At 36.1% G+C, this 13521-nt stretch overlaps 2 protein-coding genes and 1 non-coding gene across 3 annotated transcripts; all 3 read right to left on the bottom strand.

Annotated features, from left to right (window-relative positions):
* Window positions 1-2702: 2702 nt before the first annotated feature.
* On the bottom strand, window positions 2703-2773 carry TRNAG-GCC (transfer RNA glycine (anticodon GCC)). Its single transcript has one exon. It is a non-coding gene; the product is annotated as a tRNA-Gly (tRNA).
* Window positions 2774-5001: 2228 nt separating this feature from the next.
* Window positions 5002-7232, bottom strand: LOC103331738 (glucan endo-1,3-beta-glucosidase 8-like). The gene is made up of 2 exons (XM_008234390.3): window positions 6844-7232; window positions 5002-6297 (listed from the first exon to the last, which is right to left on the bottom strand). Exons 1-2 carry the CDS (start codon window positions 7167-7169, stop codon window positions 5187-5189), a joined length of 1437 nt encoding a protein of 478 aa, XP_008232612.3. The 5' UTR covers window positions 7170-7232; the 3' UTR covers window positions 5002-5186.
* A 913-nt stretch (window positions 7233-8145) lies between these two features.
* Window positions 8146-10308, bottom strand: LOC103331521 (glucan endo-1,3-beta-glucosidase 8-like). Its single transcript, XM_008234153.3, has 2 exons — window positions 9796-10308; window positions 8146-9323 (listed from the first exon to the last, which is right to left on the bottom strand). The coding sequence occupies exons 1-2, from the start codon at window positions 10131-10133 to the stop codon at window positions 8225-8227; spliced, it is 1437 nt and encodes a 478-aa protein (XP_008232375.2). The 5' UTR covers window positions 10134-10308; the 3' UTR covers window positions 8146-8224.
* Window positions 10309-13521: the final 3213 nt, after the last annotated feature.

Raw genomic sequence — 13521 nt, 5'->3', positions numbered from 1 at the left:
AAATTAGTATTCAAAAACACAGTTAAACCTACCTACCACGAAATCCCCTTACTTAGTTAATTTAAAAACACAACTACATACTGCAATTGCATTCAGTGACTTGGATTTGCAGACATGCAATTAGTAATTGCATATAGAGATATGCAATTACATGACACTACTTAAATTAACAAATCCATTACAACCATAAATGTGAGAAATCCACTTCACCTCACGACACTTTGAAATTACCCATGTCTCGCCCCAATTTATGACCACAATATTTCAATGAACTAAACCTAAAAGATAGTTCTTAATTACCTTTAGAATGAGCGAATACCATAGGCTTTCACAAGGGTGTTACCGATTGCAGACAAGAGAAGTGCCGACAACCCATCAGCGACTGGAAAAACCCAATTCCAATTCCAATTCCAATCATCAACCCAAAATGATAAACCCTAAAAATATGCCCAAAATCCAAACCCTATACCCAAAATTCCAATTCCAATTATTAACCCAAAAAGATAAACCCTAAAAATATGCCTAAAATCCAAACCCTATAAATTGTGGTTTTTAACAATGATGAAAAAGAAGAGGAAGAGGTTGCAGAGAGGGAGTAAGAAACGAGTTATTTTCTATTGTAGAAGAGGAGTTTGAAGAAGATGACTTCAAGAAGAGATTGCGCATGAAATGTTTTGGTTGATTTTAATTGGTTAACAACCACATCAGGTTTCACCAGTTTTAAAAAAAAGAGCAAGTAACTCCCATGTGAGTGACTACACGGGTGCAGTCATTGTACCATAGAAATACTCGTTTATTTGTTCACCCTAGTTGGAGAAGGGCCATGAGTACACAACTTGGTAAAATGACATATGTACAATCATTTAAAAATACACTCAGTATTGCAGACATACATGGATTTAACCAAGTTGGCTAGAGCCACTCCCCATTTTGCCCTCAAGTTCGAATCCCCCTTCCCGTGATTTAGATTAAATTAAAGTAGAATATCGTCTGTATCAAATATAGAATTACATTTTCATGAAAGGGTGAGTTGAACCTATAACTTAGGATATATGGATAAATGAGCTTAACCACTTGAGTTATCCTTGCATCAAAATTTTTTTATTTATAAAAATATTCGTTTTAACAAGGATTTATACTGGCTTATTTACTATAGTGTCCTCTAAAACTATAGTCAAGTCTCACTTTACCACCTGAAAGTTGAAGTGACTTAGAGTGCCCCCTTCACCAATGTTTTGCGTCTCACTTTACCTCATGTCGTTAAGTCCGTCAAAAAGTCTGTTAAAAATACTGACGTGGCAAAAGTGGGACCCAATCTTTTGTTGAAATGGATCTCATGTAAGTACCATGTGTGAAAATAATAAAAAAAATATTTTGTTTATAAAAATATTTAACAAATAGGAAAAAAAAAATTACTTATCTCTTCTTCTTTCTCCCTCTTTCTTTCTATGTACCTGACGACCCCCTTCACCACCAACAACTTGGGGAAGCCATCACTACCCCACCTCCTCCCCTCCTACTCTCCTACTAAACAACCCCTCCTTCGCCAACAAATGAGACCAAGACAACATCTCCCACTACCACCCCCCAAACCCAAATCACAAATAAAAATTTATCTCTCTCTCTCTCCTCTTTTGATTTGATTTGCTGAAATTTATCCATGCCCATTTGCAAGCCCATATTCTCCACCAAGCTCTGCTTTGCTGAAATGAAATCAAGTGGTGGTGGAGGAGGGTAAAGGAAGTGGGTTCCAATTCTTTTGCCCCAATTTCCCAGAAATTGTGGGGTTTGTAAAGTTGGGTTCTTTTGCAATTGAATTGGGCAAACTAGAAAACTGACGAAATTGGAATTTGTCCATAAAATTAGAAAATTCACGAAATGGGAATTTGTTCATACTTTCGTACTATACCACATATAGAACTGAGTTTTCAGAAATTGAAGTTCTTGGATCAATTTGAGGGTTGATATCAAGTTTTGACCCACTGATTCAGAAAACTTAAATGAAGTGGAGGTGGTGGTGGATGTGGCTAGTGTAGTAGTGGGATCCATCGCCAAAATGAGACGAGGAGGAAGAAGAGGGTGGCGGGAATTGGCCCGATTTCAAAGCCTCCTCGTCGTAAAGATCGTAGATCTGGAGCTTGGCAGGGTCGCTGAGGACGTCGTAGGCCTCGGAGATTTTGTCGTAGGGTACAGAGAAAGAAAGAGGGAAAGAGAGAAGGGAGAAGCAATTTTATATATTTTTTCCTATTTGTTAAAAAAATTTATAAATAAAATATTTTATTGATTTTTTTCACACATGATACTTACGTGGCATTCATTTCAACAAAAAAATGGATCCCACTTGTGCCACATCATCACTTTTAACAGATTTTTGGACGGACTTGACGATATAGGATAAAGTGAGGCCCAAAACATTGGTTTAGAGGGCACTCTGGGCTACTTTAACTTTCAATGAGTGAAATGAGATTTAACCATAATTTCAAGGGGCACTATAGTAAATAAGCATTTATACTAAGACACTTATGCTCTCAAATTTTACTTAAATAAATCAATTTAAAGTTAAAAGAATGTACACATTTTTAACCGGTTTGAACCCAAATATCTTAATTCAGCCACGTGTATGGTGTTTAGCATTAGTTATATATAAAAAAAAAAATCATAACATGCGAACTCATTCTCTCTTATTTGAGCAAAAGAAAACATGCACCAGCCGGGAATCGAACCCGGGTCTGTACCGTGGCAGGGTACTATTCTACCACTAGACCACTGGTGCTTCCTGCTAGAGAAAAGCTTGTGTATTAATATATACTATAGCCACTAGAGAAGCCTCTTCTAATTTCCTTTTTTTTTGTGGTGAAACCTCTTCTAATTTCTTTTGGCAACGCTATAAGCTAATAGTTATAAATGATGGATATAAAATTCAATTTTTTATGTAAGGACCTAAATTTTTTGTTTGTGTAAGCATGTATTTTTTATAGGATATTTTCTATTTCCTATTTCCTATTGAGAGGGGCGATAATATACTAAATTCACTTACACTATACGAATGTTAGGACTCTAATTCAGGATCTTTCATTGGGGAGCAATTGTTCCAAACTACTACACTAGTGGGTCTTTTGCACTGAGCTTGTGTCATACTCTCTTGTTAGTGTATAGCATGTGTGGTACTTTTTCCTACTCTAAGGTTTGTTCGGTGTAGTTTTCCTAGGAAGGTTTTAACGAGGCCACTGTCCTCGTGCCGGTCTTTGAATGCCTTTTCTTTTTCTCAAAAAAAGAAAAAAAAAAGTATGTGTTTCAATTATACGATATGAAGTCTTTGTGGTTCAACAAACGATATATTTAGACAAAAAGAAAACATGACAAAAGCAGAAAATGAAAACCTAACCACATCTGGCAAGATTGGCATATATATAAGAACTAAAATTTTCATGCCTAATTCCAAGGGAAACCATATAGCCTCACAAATCAGTTTATAATTTTCGTTCATTCATTCACAACCTAACATCAACAAGATGCTTGTACAGTACAAGCATCTTATAGTTACCCATAAAGAATTGTTGGGTGTGCGCAGCCCAAAAGCTTGGCTCAATAATATTGCAGTGTTTTACAATAACTCTTCTCCAAGAATTTTCCAACAGGTTTTTCGTTCTCGTGCATTAGTGCGATGTCTTCCTCCTGCATACAAAATAAATATAAGAGGTAAACCTACATTCCAAGGGAAAATAGTACTTGTTTACCTGTACCCCAAGTAAGTGGGTATGCGAGCACTATAAGAAAAACTATTTTTGGCCGACGACAACTGGGGCAACGAAACCCAATATTATCACTCGAAATCAGTTGAGGTGACGAAAACTGCATTTCTCGGTTCTTAAGCTCATTGGTTCACTCTAATTCCAGCACAATGGTCTCTCAGATATATTGGATCCACTTGATTGCTCTGATTACTTGTTTTTCATTTTTCTTACCTTTCAAAGACATACTCTGTTTTGATTCTTGCACCATTAACGGTATCTTTAGTATTTTTTGAATTCAAACGATAGTCTAAACTACAAGGGGAATAAGATTTTATACACACACTACCAAGGTGCCATGGGGATTCGAACCTAAGACCACTATTCTACAAGTTAAGACAATTTTTCATTGGGCTAGACCCCTTGGTGGTATCTTTAAAGACCTATGAAATTGCTTAATTAAGGGCCCGTTTGATAAACCATTTCAATTTTAGCTTTCAGTGTTTATTTTTTTGGGTACGCTAGAGTAAAGAGAAAAAAGAAGAGAATGGAAGTGGAAATAAGAGTCAAGATGAAATTGAAGAGAAGTTAAGAATGGCCGAAAAAGGAATACGTCTCGGCGGCACGAGCTTGGTGAGTAAGCTCATAAACTCTTAGTGAGTTTGTGATGAATGGTCAAATTGGATGATGCTCAAGGTTTTTGAAATGAACAAAAAAAAAACGTGGTGATATGTCACATGATTCCTAGTAAAGAGAGAAAGGGCAGTAAAAATAGAGAAGTGCTTTGAGGAAAATTTGGGGTTTTTTTTTTTCGTAGTAAATTGTTTCTCTTCAATAAACGTCTCCCATGATACCTTGGTAGTGTGCATTTCATTTTAAATAAAGAATCTGTTTAATTTAATTTATTTTTTTAAATAAAAATAATAGTCTAAACTATAAAAGCAATAGCCACCCTAAACCCCCCAAACCAGCCCTCCAAACCGTGTAGCCTGCACCAGCCATCCTAATCCAATATGCATGATAGATCATAGAATACTTTCCGTAGTTTTCAGTCTCTTAAGCAACACCCTTTAGTGGCAGAATCACGCAACGAGAACTCTCTTTTACGCAATATATGCATTATAAAGGAAAAAAGTTATTGCCATGATATAAGACTTTTACAAATCAATCAGATTCATAATTGTCAACTAATATTTATCCATGGCATAGGGGTTGGCACCATAGTGGAAAAGTGGGTCAAACTCTCCCCCTCCCTCCAAGTGCACCCGGATTCGATGTAGAAGACAATCTTAAGGCAACCCAATATAATTCACCCTTCCCTCCCTAACTAATGACCCAAAAAAAAAAATATCCATGAGGTTGTGCAAAAGGTTAAAAGGAAAACTTTAAAATGGTACATCTCCTAATCTCCTCACAAAATACGATAGGTAAAAACGACATGATCTAAAGGTAAAATTAATGAGGTGTGAAGAAGCTCATGATGAAAAATAGTGGTGCAAAGACACTCAAGGCATAACTCAAGCCGTGCCGCCTCTCTCCGGCACTTAAAGCAACTTGCACCCGGAATATGCAATCTCCTATTGAGGGATCTTGTGTCATCTTAGTCCCCATCCCATTAAAATCACATGCCCTTACATCTTGGTCTCTACTTTGGTAGAACTCATTGAAGGCATAAGAGATTCTATCATGCAGTTCCAAGTCACAAGACCTCTGCTTCCCCAAACTTGTGCAATCCGCCAGTGAGCAAGCATAGTTGAGTTCCACTTGAGCTTTGCTCAAGTTCCTCACATCACTATTCAACACACACCATTGCCTTTCCAAGTACTTCACTCCTTCAACATCTTTTAGCATCTGGTGTCCCGAATTTTGGCCGGCAAGGTCCATGGGGAACTTAGGCTTGCCATCATATCGAAAAATGCCCCAGTGCCGCTCAAAGTCCCCTGGAGCAATACTTTTCTGATCCTCGTCAAAAAGCCCGAATAGGTAGACTTCCAAGTAGCCTTTCCTCAGAGGGGTTCCCTCTTTGCTTGCTAGTTTCCTTAGGAGGCCATCATAAAACTTCTTAGCCAATCTGTTATTACAATAACCGTTGCCATCGGTAGGCCATCCTACTTCCCCAATTACAATGTCCAAGTTAGCAACACCTACCTTTTTAAGTGCCCAAAGAAGTGTGTCATAATTTGCATCAAACACATTGCTGTATTGAGCACCGTTATCTCTAATCGGGCTACCGTTGTCGAAGAAAGCGAATTCTTGGGGAAAACCAGTGCTTTGGTAGAGACTAAGGAAGGGGTAGATGTTCACAACAAATGGGGCCTTCTTGGCACGAAAGAAGTGTAGTATCTCCAACATATGTTTCATAATATCTTTTCGGAAACGCCCGTCTGACGGTTTGTTCGAAGGGGATTCGTAAACATCGGCATTGAAGGGCACTACGCATTTGATTTTTTGTCCGACGCCAGCCTCATCTAGGGCCCTTTGAATATTTTTCATTGATGGGAAAAGAGTCTTAACATAGCTGCCATTGTAACTTGATAAGAATGGCTCGTTCCCAACAGCCACATAGCTGTAGAAGTTCAAAACACACACCCATAAATTGAACAAGAAAAGATATAGTCAGTTTCATTTTGAAAAATTAAAGAGATGCAGAATAGCATGCTAGCTACCTTTTCGTTTTTTCTTTCATTTTGAAATTTCTGTCTTTAATCAAAATTATCAAGTCCCACTAATTCTTTTGCAATTTGTTTTTATGTAAGACACCAATATCTCGCTTTGAGTCTTGAAATTAGGTTTTCTAAAAACACAAAGTTCTTTTGAATTCTATATGATAATGCGTGGTAACATGAGTCGAAACTTGTGATGTGCGTCATACAATGCATAGGTTATTGAACTATGAATATGGACCAATCAATCTGGTAAAAATCAAACATGATCAAGTGGTCCAATTTCAGTCCTGCAAGAAAACTTCTATGTAATATGTATATTTTTGTTTACCACCTTACCATAACAAAAAAACAAAACAAAACATTACCATAACAAAACCATACTTTTTTCTTTTGAACTACATGTCTTTAAACAGAAAATATTCACTAGAAAAAAAATATTTGCAAACCTGATACTAACGCCCCCTTCATAAAGATATTCAGTGACATTTTCTTTCACCCATTTTTGGGCAAATTCGTAATCATGAGAAAGTTTGTCCAATTTGTCATTGAGAATTCCAACCATGACATCCAAACCAGACCCAGCCAAGGCTTTCATGGTCTTAGGATCAGCGTCGAAAAGCTTCACCTTCTTGATGCCATTGACCTTGAGCATCTTAACAACGTCGGTGGGAGGCAAAGGGTGTGACGACATTTGCCCCCAGTTGACACCTAGGCCTCGTACAAGGTCCGTTGACGCCGCCAACATTATGAAAAAGACCCATGCCGGAAACATGTCTTGATGGATCGATGGATATGGCGATGAGTTGCTTAGAAGACACCTTAAACAACAGTTGTTGGACGTGCTATATATTTAGTTAGGCTACGCTTATGAATCACAGAATTGGGAGGTTGCTTGGATTTGAAGAAATTAAGAGTTTGATAATGGTCTTTTCTTGGTCTTTTCTTTTCTGCAATGGAGTCAACTAAGAAGATGGGTTTGGGGAGAAGGCCTCTTATTTCTACATACCAAAGGAAGTGTTGAACGTACGTACGCAATTTTAGTTGACACATGCATACAAGGGGTGAACTTTTTTTCTCACATTCTTATCTTTTTCTAATTCATTTCCGGGTCGTACGCATTTCTAGTAGTCAAAGCTCTTGGAAATTAGTTGGTGTTAGTGACCCTTAAAACTAGGGTCTAAAATTTAGGTGGTTCGTCTGTAAGTTAAGAGAGTTGCGAAGAAGAAAGATGGGAGAAATTCTTGTATGTAAAATAAAACAGACCATTATATTTTAACCTTATTAATTAATCAAAATTATCATTAAGGATCAAGTGAGCTGATAAGGGACTTGCATTAATATTTTGCATAAATTCATAAATTATAAAAATGCTCTATGAAAAAAACTAGGGAAATTAAGAATGTTCTTGTACTTGGGCATTAAGAATTGAAATTATTAGTTAACGGAGTCTAGGCCAGTGGGAAATGACCTTAACTTGCAGATTAGGGGTCTCAAGTTCGAATTACACGGACATCATAGTAGTATAGTAGTGTGTGTGTGTGTGTGAAATCTCTCCCTTTAGTTTAGACTATCGCTTGTACTATAAAAAAAAAAAAAAAATTTGAAATTACTAATCAAATGTGGATAATATGGTAAGTTTATAACTTTTCATATTTTAAAAAATTAAAATTAAAAACAAAATTAGATAATAGGTCCTATTTTTATGCAATACAACACAACTACCCATATTATCTTTCTTAATTTTTTTTAAATTATATTTAAAAAAAAAAAAAAAACCAATTGGCATACACGTATATAAATTACATATATGTAGTTGTACTAATTCTCTTACATTAAGGTGAAGAAGCTCATCAGGATCAAGAATAGTCCTGCAAAGATGCTCAATTCGGGCCTCACTCCGGCATTTAAAATTTGGATCGGGAACAGGCAATCTCCCGTTGAGGCATTTTGTTTGACAATGTTAGCCATCCCATTGAAATCGCATGCCCTAACATCTTGGTCTTTATTTTGAAAGTATGCATTGAAAGCATAAGAGACATTTCCATGTTGATCCAAGTCGCACGACCTTCCAACCCCCAAGCTTGTGCAATCCGACATCGAGCAAGCGTAGCTGACTTCCGGTTGCGTGTTGCTCAAGTTTCTAACGTCGCTCTTCAGCACGCACCACTGCTGGTCCAAATACTGCACTCCTTGCACTCCTTTAAGCAAATTGTTCCCTTGCCCTTTTCCGCTGAGGTCCATCATGAACTTAGGCTGTCCATCGTAGCGAAAGATGCCCCAGTGACGTTCAAAGTCACCCGGGGCAATACTTTTCTGGTTCTCATCGAAGAGACCAAAGAGGTACACTTCCAATTTCTTTTTCCTTAGAGGGGTACCATCTTCGGTTGCCAGTTTCTTGAGGAGGCCATCGTAGAACTTCTTTGCCAGTTTCCCATTGGCATTTTTGTCACCATCAGTAGGCCATCCTACTTCCCCAATTATGATATCCAAGTTGCCAAATCCAACCTTTTTGAGTGCAGAAATCAGCGTGTCACAATTTGCATCAAAGACATTTTTGTATTCGATGTTGTTGTCCTTAACTGGCTCGCTACCACCTTCAAAGAAAGCAAATTCTTTAGGGAAATCAGAGCTCTGGTAGAGACTGAGGAAGGGGTAGATGTTGACAACAAATGGGGTCCTATTGTCGTTAAGTACACGGAGAATCTCCACAATGTTGCTCTTGATGTCCTTTCGGAAACGCCCGTCTGATGGTTTGTTTGAAGGAGATTCGTAGACATCAGCATTGAAGGGCACTGTGGCTTTGACTTTGCCTCCAGAGCCAGCTTCATCAAGTGCCTTTTGAATGTTTTTCAGTGCCGGGTAAGTAGTCTTCACATAAGTACCATTGTAACTTGTTAAGTACGGCTCGTTCCCAACAGCCACATACCTGTAAAAGTTAAGTTGCAACATAATACAACAACTATAAGCATATCATATCAAGTTATTAATTTCCTTGAATTATAATTACATATTCTCTTAAACATATACTTTTAGCCTTAGGATTTTTGATACAAGTGATATTCTACTTTAAACTAATCTAAACTACAAGGAGGGAGATTTGAACTCAGGTGCAGAATAATTAGCCGCTCTAGCTAACTTGGCTAAACCCATGTCTGCTTCACCTCTAGGTATTGATGCATTAATTTATTGACAGATCATTTGGTGGCTCTAGCATCATAATGGTAAAAGTTTAAATATTTTTGAGTTAGCATATGATCTCTTTAGTCACCATTCTCTTGCTGGGTGGTTTCGCAAAGAAACAAAGTTCTACCCGTAAATCTATAGAAAAAATAATAAAATCAACTTTCTTTATGGTTCTATCAAAATGTTATTAAAACCCCATAAGCAAAAATGCAAACCTGATATTGACGCCCCCGTCACGAAGATATTTGGTTACATTTTGTTTCACCCATTCTTGAGCCTCTTTGTAGCTATCAGCAAGTTTTTCCAACTTCTCATTGGGGATTCCAACCATCACCTGCATACCTGACCCGGCCAAGGCATCCATTGTATCAGGCTCAGCGTCGAAAAGCTTCACTTTCTTGATCCCGTTGTCCTTAAGCATCTGAACGACATTTTTCGGAGGCAAAGAGTGAGACCCCATGGAACCCCAGTTGACACCTAAACCTTGTGCAAGGCTCATCGGCACCAACATTAATATGGAGAGGAGGCATACAAGAAACACGGCTCGAGACATTTTCTGAGCCGGTTCAGATATGGCGGGCTGTTGAGAAGAGAGCCAAAACAATGGTTGCTAGTGTGATAGGAATTTAGCCGCAGGCGCTTAGGGCTATGAATGAGGAGGGAATGTGGAAGTTTCTTGGGTTCAAAGAAAGTGTTTATAAAAGGGATGGCCGCAATAGAGTTAGGTACGTAAATGGGTTTGCAAAAGCCATTTTGGCGGTGCCTCTCATTTGTAAATGGCATTGGGAAAGAGTGTAACAAATTCTTCTAATTTTAGTCGGTACACATGAGGCATTCAAACCGCTTTTGCAATAAGCTATCCAATTTTAGTTTCACGCATGGTGTCAAATTTTCTCAAATTTTTTTCTTTTTCTAATTTTAGTTTCATACATTTCTCTCTATAGAGTTCATAACTCTACATGAAAAGAGCGGCGCCTTAAAACTAGGGTCTAAAATTTAGTTGGTTTTGTTGGAGATTTGCAAAGATAGGGGGGAAAAAAATACTCACTTATGTATATATGTTCTGGTTTATGTAACTTCTCCTAATTAACTCATTATTTCTCACGACTATTTCCATGCAGCGGCGGAGACTTCAATTCGGGTGGATTGCAATTTGCAGCACACCGCAGCCACCCTTAGTTTTTTGCCTTCTAGGATTAACTGTTGTGACAAATGTTATACCGAACAACGCGCATATGGATAACTATCATAAATTTGATTGTTGGGAAAGAAATAAACATAACTTTCAATACAAACTTTTTTTTGTTAACCAAAAGTTACAACAACAATATTATATATATTAATATGTTTTAACAATTCAAAAGCTTTTTATCTTTGAATTTTATACTAAAATTCAATTTGGTCGTCGGAAAAAGAATTTAGTTGAATTGGTCAATATTGTATCTCAACATTGAAAATCTAAAGCTATTTGTCGTTAAAAGAATACTAGCACAAACTTTATTTAATTACGCGCACGCTACTCGCGTCTTATAAAATTTTATTTTTATTTTTCCAATTATTTTAGATTTTTTTTCAATATTTAAGTCTCTTCAGATAGAACAAAATATCGATAATTTCGCCGATATTTCGGCAAAATTATCTTTTTTTTGGGGCATCGATATTTTAGCACATTTCCATATATATATTGTCAATTTATTGATAATTTCCTCGATAATTTTTGATATTTCAGTAACGATATTTTCCTTCAAGTTGCAGCTTTAAATGGACAATATATCGCAATATTATCGATAATATCGCAATATGAACTTACAAAATTAAACTCAGCCTCCGAAACTCAGCCTTTCTCTGTCTCTCAACTCAATCTTAACTCAACTCAGAAAAAAAAAACATAAAGAGGAGAGCGAGAGAGAAAGGAAGAAGAGGAAAAAAAAAATTATGGAGTGGGTTTTTATATTTTGCTGTTTTGGATTGTGATGAAGCGAGAAAGGGAAGAGGAAGTAGGGAAAGAGACGAAGAGATAGAAGAAGAAAGAAAAAAAAAACAAATAGAGGAGAGCGAGAGAGAGAAGGGAAGAAGAGGGAAAAACGTATGGAGTGGGTCTTTATGTTTTACTGTTTTGGATTGTGATGGAGGAGATAGAAAAGGGAAGAGGAAGAAAGAGAAAGAGAGAGAGATGGAGAGATAGAAGAAGAAAGGGAGAGAGAGAGAGTGTGTGTAGAATAAATAAATAAAATAAAAAGGGAGAGATGGGTGAATGCCCAAAAGAGAGAGAGAAGGCAGGTTGCATGTATCTGCAACCTTGGGAAGTCAGACAAAAAATAAATAAATAAATAAACATTGGGAAGTGGGAAAGGGAGGTAGGGAAACGTGAAAGTGTAGAATAAATAAATAAAATAAAAAGGGAGAGATGGGTGAATGCCCAAAAGAGAGAGAGAAGGCAGGTTGCATGTATATGCAACCTTGGGAAGTTCAGACAAAAAAAGGAAATAAAAAAACATTGGGAAGTGGGAGAGGGAGGTAGGAAAACATGAAAGTACTTGGGAAGTGGGAAATGTGACTTAATTACTTAACATAATTTATTTCTTTTCTATTTAATCCATTTAATGTTATTGATTATTTTATTACTCATTATAAGTACTTACATTACTAAATTCTCCTTCAAATTGTTGCTTAATTACTTAAATCTCTATAACCATTTTCATTATTTGCTATTTAATTCTTCCTTGGATAAATTTATTTATGTTCTTAGTTAATTTTCAATCTTCACTATTATTTTTTAAGCATGGTAAAGTGCCTAATTTTCATGAAAAATCAAATTGGTTTACATCTTTAATTATTTTTCAATTTTTGATAAATAATAAATAAGAACATGTACCATGTCCAATGAATAATGTGAAATAAATTGTTGCTTAATTACTTAAATTTCTATAATCATTTTCTTTATTTCCTATTTAATTCTTCATTGTATAAATTTATTTATGTTCTTAGTTAATTTTCAATCTTCACTATTATTTTTTAAGCATGGTAAAGTGCCTAATTTTCATGACAAATCAAGTTGGTTTACATCTTTAATTATTTTTCAATTTTTGATAAATTAATAGATATAACAACGTGTACCATGTCCAGTGAATAACGTGAAATAAGGTTACTCATGTATCTTATCATGCAATTTATAAAGTGTAAAATATTGTACTAAAAAATGATAAATAAATTACTATAGGGTGTTTAATTCTCTTTCATTAATTACTTCATATTTTCTAAGTCACAGAGTTTGTTAGGTCGCAATATAATCAACTTAAATCACACAAACCCACTATGCAATGCATTTCCTTCCAATTTTTTTGTGTCAAAATAATAGATGATTGACTAAATAAACTTCTTCTAAAGTTTCATTAAAAATTTCCATGTATTTATTATAATTTCTTTATCCAATTTTTATCGATATCGATATTTACCCAATATTTTCATCGATATTTCCGTGTTTTTGAACCACCGATATTTCATTTAAGACCTTGCTTCAGACATACAATTGTAAAAAAAATATAATTGAAAAGAAAATAAAAAATAAAAACTTTAAAAGACACATGTAACGCGTAAAAAAAAGTCTATCGCACACGCAAAGCAAGTGGTGCTTATTTGTTAGGAGCATTTGGTTTAAATTAACTTCTAGTATTTTCCTGATATACATTTTTCGCATGATTATTTGTTAGGAGCAAGTGGTGCTTCTTTTTTTATATACATTTTTAATCTTCTATTTTTTTGGCCCTCCATTCTATGTAAGTGCATTATACATAATAATATATGTCAATGTGTCAAACTGGACGGGCTCAGCTTGTTTAGAGTCTATCCATTTAATAAACGGATCGTGTTGAATTTGTTTATTTATGAAAATCATCAATTCCAATCCAAGTTTACGGCCCAAGCCCATATGAACTCGGGCC

Source organism: Prunus mume, linkage group LG1 (assembly GCF_029339155.1).
Source record: "Prunus mume cultivar Tortuosa linkage group LG1, ASM2933915v1, whole genome shotgun sequence".
NCBI classification, from domain to species: Eukaryota; Viridiplantae; Streptophyta; class Magnoliopsida; order Rosales; family Rosaceae; genus Prunus; species Prunus mume.
The sequence above is the reverse complement of the archived record's forward strand: the minus strand, read 5'-3'. Positions and strand labels throughout refer to the sequence as shown.